The 14,125-nt window shown below is 40.8% G+C and overlaps 1 protein-coding gene across 4 annotated transcripts in view; it reads left to right on the top strand.

The window, feature by feature from the left end:
* Window positions 1–14,125, top strand: part of LOC140737724 (probable E3 ubiquitin-protein ligase HERC1) — a 273,953-nt gene that overhangs the window by 230,080 nt on the left and 29,748 nt on the right. For all 4 annotated transcript variants that reach the window (XM_073064301.1, XM_073064302.1, XM_073064299.1 and 1 more), the window contains 4 exons: window positions 3,659–3,840; window positions 4,195–4,350; window positions 8,296–8,418; window positions 8,975–9,077. In XM_073064301.1, coding sequence (XP_072920402.1) covers window positions 3,659–3,840; window positions 4,195–4,350; window positions 8,296–8,418; window positions 8,975–9,077 — 564 coding nt within the window. The remainder of the gene's footprint in view (window positions 1–3,658; window positions 3,841–4,194; window positions 4,351–8,295; window positions 8,419–8,974; window positions 9,078–14,125) is intronic.

Genomic DNA, 14,125 nt, shown 5'->3' with positions numbered 1-14,125 from the left:
CCAATGCCATATTTATGTTGGCTGACAACACTATTGTTGACCAAATCAAAGCTGGGAAATTGAAAAAGGTGGTGACGTATAAGAGGGAGAATGGAAATCTGGCTGAATGTTTCCACAACAACCACCTCACACACAATTTCGGCAGAACCAAAGAGCTGATTATTGACAACCGGTGGATGAAATGGAGATCCATGAGCCAATCCTCTTCAGGGAATTAGAGGTGGAGAGGGTCAGTAACTTTAAATTCCTCATTATCATTTCAGAGGATCTGTCCTGGGAGCAGCACATAAAGTGCCATTACAAAGAAGCCACAGAAATGCCTCTACCTTAGAAGTTTGCAGAGATTCAGCATGTCATCTGAAACTTTGACAAACTTCTCTAGATACAGAGTGGAGATTGCCTTGACACGTGGCATCACGACCTACAATGGCAACACCAATATCCTTGAACAGAAAAGCCTACAAGAAGTAGTGAATACAGTCCAGTCCATCACGAGTAAAGCCCTCCCCAGCACTGAGCACATCTACACTGTGTGCTGTCACAGGAAAGCAGAATCGATCATTCAGGCCATGCTCTCTTCTTGCCGCGGCCATCAGGAAGAAGGTACATGAGTTTTAGGACCCACACCCCCAGGTTCAAGAACAGTTATTATTCCTCAACCATCAGGCTCCTGAACCAGCAAAGATAATGTCAATCACCTTGACACTGAATTGATTCCACAACCTACAGACTCACTTTCAAGGACTCTACAACTTCTGTTCTCGATGTTATTTAATGCTTATCTATTATTACTAGGTTGCTTTTATTTTTGCCTTTGCCGAATTTTTCGTCTTTGGTACGTTGGTTGTTGGGATGCATTTGTGTGTAGCTTTTCATTTATCCATTTGTGCTTCTTTATATCTACCATAAATGTCCACAAGAAAATAAATCTGAGGATAGTGACATATGTGTACTTTGGTGATAAATCTACTTTGAACAATGGTGCATACGTCACTGGTAAGTTGGTTAAGTGCTGTCAGATTGATTGCTACTTACATCTGCTCAATGTAAGTAACAATAACAATAGAAATTTGTTAGACATTTTGAGGACCCAACAGAATTGCATAATTCTTTCTAACAATCACTCTCATGGACAACCCAATAACCCAAACCAGCAGGAGCAATGCTCTCTCCGTAGCATCTGGATTGCCCAAATGTCCACTAGAAGTAGCATCTCTGAACAGATTCCTGGCTTCTCTACAATAAAAAAAAAATGGCTAATTTAATCAGAATGACCAAGAAATTTGAGTATAATTAACTTTCATTACTGAATTCTTGGATCTGAAGGTGCACCATATCTTAAAGCATCTGAAGGTTGAGCTTTGATAGAATTCCCATAAGATAAGGAGAAAGGATGACAGGTGGAATGAGAGCAGGGTGTACATGGCTCACAGATAACCATAATGGATAGATTCTTAATTCTTGTCATGATTATCTGCACCCCTAGCACTTTAGTGCCCACCCTGCTGATAGCAAAGATGAAAGGAAGCTTATCAAGAACTTGAGCAACAGTCAGCATCCGCTGCAAAGAGGCTCTGCAAAGAACTGAAATGAAAGCTAAATGTACAGAAAGCTCACAACATATCAAGCAATATCAGTGGAGAGAGAAAAGGTTAATATTCCAGTTCCAAGACTTCCATTAGGACTAGGAAAGAAGGATTTTTTTTAAGAAATAGATTCAGTGGAATAGAAGCAGTCTGAATCAATGGGCTATCTGGATGCCCTGCTTGTGGGTCTTGCACAGAAGGTTAAGTGGGTTTTGCGGCACTACAAGGTTGGACGCTGTAAATGGAAGATCCACCAAAAACTGAAGCTCATGTCAACCATTCAGCCTGAATGGTTAACTGTTAGTCTTTCCACTGATACTGCCTGACATACAGATGATTTCTAGTATTTTCTTTATTTATTTCAAGTAAGACCTTATCCAAACCTGGACCTTTTGATTTTAGTAGCTAAATTCAAGGTAAAGTCACAGAATTGGAGAATTAACTTGTGAAATGGAATTTTAAAAAATTGTAGTAAAATACAAATGGGGAAAATGCATTCATTATATTACATTTCCTAGTGTTTTAAGTTGTATTGTGATTAATTTGTTTTCACTCTACTCTTCAAATATATAACTGTTCTGTGAATATAAGTAATTATATTTATAGACACAGAATATATTGCAGTTGCAATCAATGTTTATTATTTCTCCATTGTCTTGCTCTTGGTTCCATTGATAAAAGTATGTAGAGGGGCAAGTTGTGTTGAGGAATCAAGGAGACTGACTTGGACAGATTGGGAGAATGGGCAAAGAAGTGGAAGATGGAATTTCGTGCAGAGAAGAGTGTAGTCTTGCACTGTGATAGAAGGAATAAAGTTGTAGTCTGTTTCCGTTTAGAGCAAAAAGGCTTGCGAGTCTTGTGCAGTATTCTCTAAAAGTTAACTTACAGGTTGAGTTGGTGGTAGGGAAGGCAAATGCAATGCTAGCATTCATTTTGAGTAGACTAGAATATAATGATGATTCCAGGAATGAACGGGTTATCATATGAGGAATGTTTGATGGCCCTGGGTCTGTACTCACTGTATTCAGAAGGATGAGGGGGTAGCTCATTGAAACTTCTGAAACTTTTCGGATGTTGAAAGGCCTAGACAGAATAAATGTGGAAAGGATGATTCCCATGGTAGGAGAGTCTTGGACAAGAGGGCACAGCCTCAGGATAGAGGGGCGCCCTTTCAAAACAGAGAGGCAGAGAAATTTCTTTAGCTAAGGGTGGTGAATTTGTGGAATTTGTTGCCACATGCAGCTGTGAAGGCCAGGTCGTTGGGTGTATTTAAGGCAGAGGCTGATAGGTTCTTGATTGGACATGGCATCAGAGGTTACGGGGGGAAGGCCAGGAACTGGGGTTGAGAGGAGAGAAAAAATGATCAGCCATGATTGAATGGCAGAGCGGACTTGATGGGCCGGATGGCCTAATTCTGCTCCTGTGTCTTATAATCCTATAGTCTAAGAGGAAGGATATGATGCTGAGGCTTTATAGGGCACTGGTCAGACCACACTTGGAGTATTCTGAGCAGTTTTTGGTGACATATCTAATAAAAAAGATGAGCTGCCATTGAAGAGGGTCCAAAGAATGTTCAAGAGAGTGATTCCATGAATGAAAGGGTTAACATCTGAGGAGCGTTTGATGACTCTGGGCCTGTACTCACTGGATTTTACAAGAGTGAAGAGGGATCTCATGGAAGAGTATCGAATATTGGAAGACTTAGATAGAATGGATGTGGAGAGGATGTTTCCTACAGTGGGTGAGACTAGGACTAGAGGGCACAGCTTCAGAATAGAGGGGCGTCCATTTAGAATAGAGATGCAAAGGAATTTCTTAAGCCGAAGAGTGGTGAATCTGTGGAATTCATTGCAACGGATAGCTGTGAAGGTCAAGTTTTGAGTATATTTAAATGATAGGTTCTTGTTTAGTCAGAGTGTCAAGGTTACAGAGTGAAGGCAGAAGACTTCGGTTCAGGGGGTTAGTAAATCAACCATGATAAAATGGTGGAGCAGACTTGATAGGCCAAGTAGCCTAATTCTGATCCTATGCCTTACATTCTTAATTTTACATTTTGCTTTCTTTGTTGCCAGGTTATGTTGTGACACAGTTAGTCACCTCCTGTGGATCAGATGGTCATTCAATGGCTCTGACTGAGAGTGGGGAAGTTTTCAGCTGGGGTGATGGTGATTATGGAAAGCTTGGTCACGGAAATAGTGAAAGACAACGCAGACCTAGGCAAATTGAAGCTCTGCAGGGGGAAGACATTGTGCAGGTATGCAAACTATTTCACTCACAAACGGGAGGAGAAGTGAAAAACATGTTACACTTTTCCCCTTCATGCAGATACACATATTTGTTGGTATCTATGACAGTGGCTGTGACTGCAGAGCTCTTTATATATACTGGTCTTGTGTAGAGTGGCCTGGAGTAATCACTAGCTACATAAACTAAATGGGTATACTCCCATCCATCATAGTACTAATGCAACAATGTTTTAATTCCTCAAACACGGCTCCATTTGTCAGTGAAATTTTTTGAAAACTTTGGAATTGGGCAGTTTTTCAAGAAGTATTTCCAAGAATTTCCAAGAAACTGAACTAAATGATGCTTCTTATTCTTTGAACAGCTCTCATGTGGATTTAAGCATTCAGCCATAGTAACAGCTGATGGAAAACTTTTCACATTTGGGAGTGGAGATTATGGGCGCTTGGGTCTCAGGAGTACATCTAATAAAATGGTTCCTGAAAAGGTGACAGCCCTGGAAGATTACTCAATTGGACAGGTAAATTATTAAGATCCATACAGTAAATATAATGTGCAGTTGCTTAATGACATTACTCTTATACTTATCAGAAACTTCCTTGCAGATTTCCTCGCTTACCTTTCTGTGTACCTGTTTGGCAAACTACAGTTAACTCTTGGCAATGATTATCCCTTCGTTCCTAAGCTCATCTCAGTTTCATTTGATGAGCCTCTAACACATCATCTGTTCTCGTAATTGTGGTTGTTTCTTCAACTAACATTACCACACTGCCCTTTTTTTTAATCTTTCCTCCCCACTGTATAATCTGCAACCAAAGACAGTAAGTTGCCCAGTCCCTCCCTCTTTAAGTCACATTCCTATAATAGCTAATAGGAATTCCTTCTGTTTGTCAGTGCCTTCAATCCATTTGTTTACTCACTCCACAAGAGATTGAGTTAATTGTAACTTGCCATTCTACCCCATCTGGTCAACAAAGCTACTAAAGTCATTAAACGGACAATAAAAGTTAAGTTTGCCATTGTAACCTCGTCTCCTGAATTTAAAAAATGAGAAAATGTCCAAAAGAGCATAAATGTGTAGGGTTTGGGGCAGTGTGGTGGTGCCATATTTAGCACTGCTGCACAACAGCTGCAGCAATATGCATTTGATCTGGTTCTTGATTCTGTGTAAATGGAATTTGCACATCCTTCCACCTAGCTGCTTTTTTCTCATCCCACAGATATGCTGCTAGGTTAATCAGCTAATGTAAGCTACGTCTAGAGCAGCGGTTACCAACCTTTTTTTTATGCCACAGAGCAATACCATTAAGCAAGGGTCACCAGGTTGGGAACCCCTGATCTAGAGTAAATAGGTGATAGGAAATCTGAGGGGGTTGTGGGTTGGAGGGGAAAGAGAAGGGTGTTGATGGGAGAGAGAGGATAGGCTACAAGAAAATGGGACTGATGGAGAAGCTTTGTGAGCTGGTATAGACTTAATGAGCCAAAAGGTCATTTCCTATATCATAAGCAAATGTGACAAGTGAGAATAACATAAATTGGACTTTTTGTTTAATTCTATTTTATCAAAATGAACTCCCTCTTGTCCTGGAAGCCAGTCTTTGCCTGCAACTAATCCTCAGGTGCATTCCAGTGGGATGACTGCACCCAGCAAAGTGACAAAACCAGCAAAAGAACAGGGCTTCTTCTTATTTGGGGATGGAGATCTGTAAAAGGCCCTTCTGACCCAACGTTCCCTCACCACCCAATTACACCTGTAACCCCCTGGGTCGCCTCAGGCTTGCTCAGCTCGTTCTCGTCTAGGGGGAGCAGCCTTCGGCCCCGCCAAACTGGATAATCAGCTGGTGTGGATGCTGTGTGATATCCCCGCCTCGCCCAAAAACAGACAGTACACCATATGCGATTAAATGAGTACAATTTATAAAGGTTACTATAACTAAGTGATTAATAACGATACAGTATATATGAAGGAAAAAAAATAAAGAAAAGGCGCCAAACTTATCAAAGTCCAAACCACTTCGTGCACAACCGTTGGAGCTCAATTACTGAAGTCTTCTGGCCACCATTCGATCCCCTCCGAACTCCTCGACTCGCAGCTCAGGACCACCCGAAGTGGTCAACCAAGCACATCTATCGTCGTCTCCTCTCCTCAGGGTACCTCCTGGCCTTGGACCCCCACTTGGGGTCCGTTCCTCGCCCAGTTTACAGCATCGCGTCCCCTCTCTCTCTCACCCCCTCGCGCCGATCTCCCCAAAAGCCCGCCAACAATAGCTTACAGACTCAGAAGAAAGAACAACATTAATCCCAATTTGTTTACAAAGGAATACAATTCTCGTTATCAGTAAATTTTAACCCAAACAAGCTTCCAGCACTCTCTCGCAACAAAGAAGCATTCCTACTTTTAACAAAACAAAGAAGCCATTTTCGATTAACATACACTGTAACAAAGAAAAAGCAGATACCCCCTTTACACACCCATATGACCAATTAACCAACTAAGCTGTAGGTCTTTGGAATGTGAAAGAGCACCTGGAGGAAACCCATGTGGTCACGGGCAGAACATACAAACTCCTTACAGACAGTAGCATTGCTGAACTGCTGGAACTATAATAGGTTTACATTATCCGGTACAGTACTGTGCTGCCCCAAATAATATTTACTTTCTCAAAAAACTTCATAGGTGGTAAAAACAGGTTGCCTCAAAAGGAAAGGTTCAGAGGATCCTGTGCTTTCAAAGCTCCTTGCCTGACTGGCAGTGATAGCAGAATCTGAATATTTTTAAAAGCAGACTGTCAGAATCAGATTTATCACTGACATACAATGTAAAATTTAATTTCATTCAAGATACATTTTTGGATATTAAAGGAATCAAGGTATATGGAGATGGCAGGAAGATGACTTGAAGGTAGAAAATTTGCTGTGATCTTGTTGAATGGCGGGCAGTCTTAAGAGATGTATTCCTCCTTCAAATGTATTTGTTCATATCTAATTGCCTTGACAGCCAGTGAGGTTTCATCTCCAAAACTCTTATTGAGATGGAACCATGAACCTTCTCCCTTGGAAATACAGTCGACCCTCCTTATCCGCAGATTCCGCATACACGGATTCAACCAACCATGGATCAGGAAAACCCGGAAGTTCTCTTTCCAGTACTCGTTGTTTGAGCATGTACAGACTATTTTTTCTTGTCATTATTCCCTAAACAATATTGTATAACAACTATTTACATAGCATTTACATTGTATTAGGTATTATACGTAATCTAGAAATGACTTAAAAGTACAGGCAGTCCCCAGGTTATGAATGAGTTCCATTCCTGAGTCCGTCTTTAAGTCGGATTTGAAATTGGAACAGGTACATCCGGTATTATTTAGCATCAGTCAGTCAAACGTTTTTCTTAGTATATAGTACATATTTTACCTTTCTATGCATATAAAACACTTAAGGAACATACGTATTTCAGTAATTAAACCACTGCGTTGCTTAGTAATAATTGTAGCTTTCATCGGGGCAGGGCCTTTTACATGCTGCATTAAAATTGTTCCGATCATTGACTGACTGTAGCCTAACACTTTCCCAATGACCGATGGCTTTTCACCTCTTTCCGATTGCTTTATTACTTCCACCTTATTTTCAATCATAATCGTGATTATTTTCGTGAACAGAAACACTGCGGATTCAGAGCTGTGCACTGAGACATGTTAAATAAAGTCAGGGGTTCCACTGGGTCCTAAAGACTACCGCACTGGGGCAGGTTTAATAAGGGACTTGAGCATCCGTGTTTTATGGGATCCGTGGGGGGTCTCGGAACCAATCTCCTGCGGATAAGGAGGGCCGACTGTACCAGTGTTTAAATGGATGGCCTGTTTGTGTTATAAACAAAAGCAAGTGAAGTGGTGAGGTGGAGATGTGTCTCTACCGAAGAAGATATAAGGCACTCCTACCCTCCGCTAGCCTGCAGGGTACTCTTGGGCAAGGTGTAGCACCTGCTTAGCCCCACCCCATCCCCACCAATCAGCATCATGTGAAGCAATGGGAGCAGGTGGTGGATGGTCGTATGAGCAGCTGGTGCTTATCACAAGTCCTGGTTATGAAACCGCTGATGCCAAGTAAGCAATCTCTGAAGTGTTGGTAACGGCTGGGCTCACCCATCTTGTAAAACACTGCCCAGAAGAAGGCAATGGCAAACCACTTCTGGTGAAAAATTTGACAAGAACAGTCCTGGTCATGGAAAGACCATAGTCACCCACTGTACATCATATGACACGGCACATAACAAACAAAGGAATATGCCTGATAGATGTGGGTCATGAATTCAGACAATTCATATGAGAATAATCTGAAGTTGCCAAATATTCAATATCATTTGAACAAAACTAAAAGAGTTTTGATTGCTTTTGCATTGTATATTCACAGACTGTTTCCTTATTCTTATAAAACAAAGGCAGGATTTCTTTTCTTTCTTCAGGTGGCCTGTGGATTGAATCACACTCTGGTTGTTTCATCAGACGGAATGACAGTCTGGTCATTTGGTGATGGAGACTATGGAAAGCTAGGCTTGGGATCGTGTACTGTCAAATGCCGTCCTCAGGTCAGAATAAAATCTACAGATAAGAATCTTATTTTAGCCTTCTAGATTAAGCATATATATGCCAACTTTTTATTGACATTCGTGCTTTTCATGGCACTTCAGGCTTTTACAATAAAGTATTTGGTTTAATTTTTAAAGTTCCTTAGTATTTATTTAAAATATCTAAAAATATTTTAAGTACTTTAAGGTATTACAATGTAAAACTATAAAATATTATAATGTATATAATGTTATAAAGTATTGTTGCATATAGTGTACTATTTTAAAGTAGTTTAGGGCTAAGACCTGATGAGGGGTCTTGGACCAAAATGTTGTTTATCTTTAAAAATATTATAAAATGTCATCAAATAATTATGATTAACACACACAAAATGCTGGAGGAATTCAGCGAGTCAGACAGCCTCTCTGGAGGGGAATAAGCAGTTGACATTTTGGGCCAATGCCTTTCATCAGGTCTTTTTGCTTAAATTGAGGATTAAATCAGCTTCTGATAGACTAATAGATAATCTCCAACAATAATTCATCCCCAGCTTTGATTTTTTTTTTAACTAAGCAGAAAATTGAGGCCCTTTGCAATAAAGGTGTGAAGAAAGTAGCTTGTGGAACCCAGTTTTCAGCTGTACTAACAAAAGATGGACGTGTATTCACTTTCGGACAAGGTACATTTTTGTTCTCTTTCCATCTCTATGATCATTTTATTGCAAGTAACAAGGATGATATAACAGTAAGTTTATAAATTACTACAGACATTTAAGAACCTAAGAAATAGGAGCAGGAGTCGGCCATCTGGCCTGTCGAGCCTGCTCTGCCGTTCAATAAGATTATGGCTGATCTGGCCATGGACTCATCTCCACCTACCTGCCTTTTCCCCCATAACCCTTAATTCCCCTCCTATCCAACCTTGTCTTAAATATATTTTCTGAGGTAGCCTCCACTGCTTCATTGGGCAGAGAATTCCACAGATTCACCACTCTTGGGAAAAAGTAGACCCTCCTCATCTCTGTCCTAAATCTACTAATGCAAGGGCTCTCACGACCAGACGATGTAACAGTTTCTTCCCCCAAGCTATCAGACTCGTCAATACCCAGAGTCTGGACTGACACCTTACTGCCCTATTGTCTTATTTATTATTTATTGTAACGCTTGCACTGTTTTGTGCACTTTCTGCAGTCCTGTGTAGGTCTGTAGTCTAGTGTAGTTTTTTTTCTGTGTTGTTTTTTAACGTAGTTCAGTCTAGTTCTGTACTGTGTCATGTAACACCATGGTCCTGAAAAAATGTCATCTCATTTTTACTATGTACTGTACCAGCAGTTATGGTCGAAATGACAATAAAAGTGACTTGACTTGACTTACACCCCTAAATCTTGAGGTTATGTCCCATAGTTCTAGTCTCACCTATCAGTGGAAACAACTTTCCTGCCTCTATCTTATCTATCCCTTTAATAATTTTATATGTTTCTATAAGATCTCCTCTCCTTCTGAATTCCAGCAAGTACAGTCCCAGGCGACTCAATCTCTCCAGATAGTCTAACCCCTTCATCTCTGGACTCAACCTGGTGAACCTCCTCTGCACTGCCTCTAGAGCCAGTATATCCTTTGTCAAGTAAGGAGACCAGAACTACACACAGTACTCCAGGTGCTGCCTCACCAATACCCTGTGCAGTTGCAGCATAACCTCCCTGCTCTTAAATTCAATCTCTCTAGCAATGAAGGCCAACATTCTATTTGCTTTCTTGATAGCCTGTTGTACCTGCAAATCAGCCTTTTGTGATTCATGCACAAGCACTCTCAGGTCCCTTTGCACGACAGCATGCTGCAATTTTTTACCATTTAAATAATAATCTGCTCTTTCATTTTACCTTCCAAACTGGATGACCTCACATTTACCAACGTTGTACTCCATCTGCCAGATCTTTGCCCACTCACTTAACCTATCTATTTCTCTTTGCAGACTCTCCATATCTCCTGCACAATTTGCTTTTCCACTCAATTTTGTATCTTCAGCAGACTTAGATACACTACACTTAGTCCCCTCTTCCAGATTGTTAATGTATATTGTGAATAGTTGCAGGTCAGCACCAACCCCTGCGGCACACCACTCACCACTGATTGCCAACCAGAGTAACACCCATGTTTCCCAACTCTCTGCTTTCTATTAGTTAACCAATCCTCTATCCATGCTAATACATCACCCCAACTCTATGCATCCTCATCTTATGAATGTCTTTTATGTGGTACCTTATCAAATGCCTCCTGGAAATCCAAGTACATAATGTCCATCTGTTTCTCTGTGTCCACTGCGCTCATTATATCCTCAAAAAACTCCAATAAGTTTGTCAAACAGGACCTGCCTTTGCTGAATCCATGCTGCATTTGCCTGATGGGTCCATTTCTTTCCAGATTCTCACTATTTCTTAAGACCATAAGCCATAGGAGCAGAATTAGGACATTTGGCCCATCAAGTCTGTTCTGCCATTCAATCATGGCTTATCCTATTTTTTTTTCTCCTCCTCAACCCAATTTCCTGGCCTTCTCCCCATGCCATGTCCAATCAAGAACTTATCAATCACTGCCTTAAATACACTGAACAACCTGGGCTCCACAGCTGCACGTGGCAATAAATTCCACTAATTCACCACCCTCTGGCTAAAGAAATTTCTCTGCATCTCTGTTTTGAATGGATACCTTTCTATCCTGAAACTGTGCCCTCTTGTCCTAGACTCTCACACCATGGGAAACATCCTTTCCACCTCTACTCTGTCTAGGCCTTTCAACAATTGAAAGGTTTCAATGAGGTCCCCGCTTATCCTTCTAAATTTCAACAAATACAGACACAGAGCCATCAAACTTTCCTCGTATGATAACCCTTTCATTCCCAGAATCGTCCTTGTGAACCTCCTCTGGACCCTCTCCAATGCCAGCACATCTCTTCTATGATGAGGACCCCAAAACTGTTCATAATACTCAAGGTGAGGCCTCACCAGTGCCTTGTAAAGCCTCAGCATTACATCCTTGCTTTGGTATTCTAGACCTCTTGAAATGAATGCTAACATTGCATTTGCCTTCTTCACCACTGACTCAACCTGCAAGTTAACTTTTAAGGTGTTCTGCACAATGACTTCCAAGTCCCTTTGCATCTCAGATTTTTGGACTTTCTGCCCATTTAGAAAATAGTCTGCACATTTATTTCTACTCCCAAAGTGCATGATCATGCATTTTCCAACATTATATTTCATTTGCCACTTTCTTGCCCATTCTCTTAATCTTTCTAAGTCCTACTGCATCCTATCTGTTTCCTCAACACTACCTACCCCTCCATCAATCTTCATATCATCTTCAAACTTGGCAACAAAGCCATCTATTTCATCATCTAAATCATTTATATACAGCATAAAAAGTGGTCCCAAGAATGACCCCTGCGGAACACCACTAGTCACTGGCAGCCAACCAGACAAGGATCCTTTTATTCCCACTTGCTGCCTTCTTCCAATTAGCCAATCCTCTAATCATCTTTAATGATTTAATGATCTTCTTTAATGGTAGCTTCAAGCATTTTCCCAACTACAGATGTTAAACTATAGTTACCTGCCTTTTGCCTACATCCTTTTTTGACCAGTGGTGTGACATTCGCTGTATTCCAATCCACTGGGGCCTGCCCACAGTCCAGAGAATTTTGGTAAATCATCACCAAAGCCTCTACCATTTCAGTATGCTGGCTTGTGTTCCATCAGGACCAGGGGACTTATCTATCTTCAGACCCACAAGCTTGCTCAGCACTACCTCTTTAGTGATAGCTAATGTATCGAGGTCCTCAACTCCCATCACATCCAGTAACATCTCTCTTTGACATGTTAGATGTGTCCTCCACCATGAAGACCAACACAAAATAGTCAATCAAAGCCTCGGTCATTTCCTCATTACCCAATTTCAATTCCCCCTTCTCATCCTCCAAAGGTCCTATATTCACTTTATCCACCCTTTTCCACTTTATACAATTAGAAAATTTTTTACTATCTGTTTTTATATTTGTGCTAGTTTGTTTTCATAATCTAACTTCTCTTTACTGCCTGCTTAGTGGTACTTTGTTGCTTTTTAAAGTTTTCCCGATCTTCCAGTTTCCTACTAATCTTGGCAATTTTGTATGCACAAGCTTTAGTTTGATGCCTTCTTTATTTCCTTAGTTATCCAGGGCTGGCTCTCCCACCCTTACTGTGCTTGCTTTTAACTGAAATATAATTTTGTTGAGCACCATGAAAAATCTCTTTGAAAGTCTTTCCCTGTTCCTCAATTGTCTCACTATATAACCTGTGTTCCCAATCTACACTAGCTAAATCCTCCCTCATCCCATTGTAGTCTCCATTGTTTAGGCATAATGCACTGGTTTTAGATTGAACTATTGCACCGTCCATTTGTGTGAGAAATTCAATCATACTGTGATCACTCTTTCCAAGAGGATCCCTAACTACAAGATCACTAGTTTTACCTGTCTCATTGCACAGGACCAGATTTAAGACAGCACGTTCCCTGTAGGTTCAGTAACATGCTGTTCAAGAAAGTCATCACGGATGCATTCTATGAAGTCCTCCTCAAGATTGTCTCGACCAACTTGATTCACCCAATCTATGTGCAAATTAAGGTCCCCCATGATAACTGCTGTTCCATTCTTACGTGCCTCAGATATTTCTGTTTATTGCCTGTGCCACTGTAATGTTATTATTCGGTCGCTGATAAACACTCCCACCAGTGATTTTTTTTCCTTTTAATATTCCTAATCTCAACCTAGATGGATTCAACATTCTGCTCCTTAGATTTTATATTTTCTCTGACTATCGCCCCAATCTTATCTTTAATTAAGAGCACTACCCCACCTCCCTAAACTTACTGCCTATCCTTCCGTATTACCTGATATCCTTGGATAATTAATTCCCAATCCTCTCCACCCTGCAACCATGTCTCTGTAATGGCCACTAAAACATATCTCTCAGTACTGATTTCAGCCGCAAGTTCACTGACCTTGTTTCGAATATTACGGGCATTCAAATAAAGTGCCCTTACACTCATTGTGCCTTAAAATCTTGTAATCTTTTACTCTTTTGCACTTGACTTTTCTTCACTCCACTCTTACTTTTCTCTTTTTTATCTTTTGTCTTTTTATCTTTATCCACACTTTTCTTTTTTACTTTATCCATACTTCTCCAATCTTTTGAACCCACGCCGCTACTATTTAGTTTAAAGCCCTATCCACAGCTCTAGTTATGCAGTTTGCTAGGTCCCATTGCATTTCAGAAGGAGCCCGTCACATTGGTACCTCTCCCTCCTTCCCCAATACTGGTGCCAATTTCCCATGAATTCAAACCCACTTCTCCCACACCAATCCTTGAGCCTTGCCTTTAACTCTCTAATCTTCTTGACCCTATGCCAATTTGCACAAAGCTCAGGTAGCAATCCAGAACCTTTTTGATACTGTTGTTTAATTTATTCCCTAGCTGCTCAAATTCACTTAGCAGACCTCTTTCCTTGTTTTAACTGTGTGTTATTGATACTCACGTGGACCACGACAACTGGATCTTTCCCCTTACACTGCAAATTCCTCTGTAGGTCAGATAAGATGTCCCAAACCTGGGCACCAAGCAGGCAACACAGCCTTCAGGATGTCCTATCCTCATGATAGAAAACTCTGTCTATTCCCCTGACCATATTATCCTCA

The sequence above is a fragment of the Hemitrygon akajei genome, chromosome 13, assembly GCF_048418815.1.
Source record: "Hemitrygon akajei chromosome 13, sHemAka1.3, whole genome shotgun sequence".
NCBI classification, from domain to species: Eukaryota; Metazoa; Chordata; class Chondrichthyes; order Myliobatiformes; family Dasyatidae; genus Hemitrygon; species Hemitrygon akajei.
Note: the sequence above shows the minus strand (reverse complement) of the source record. Positions and strands in the feature narration are given on the sequence as shown.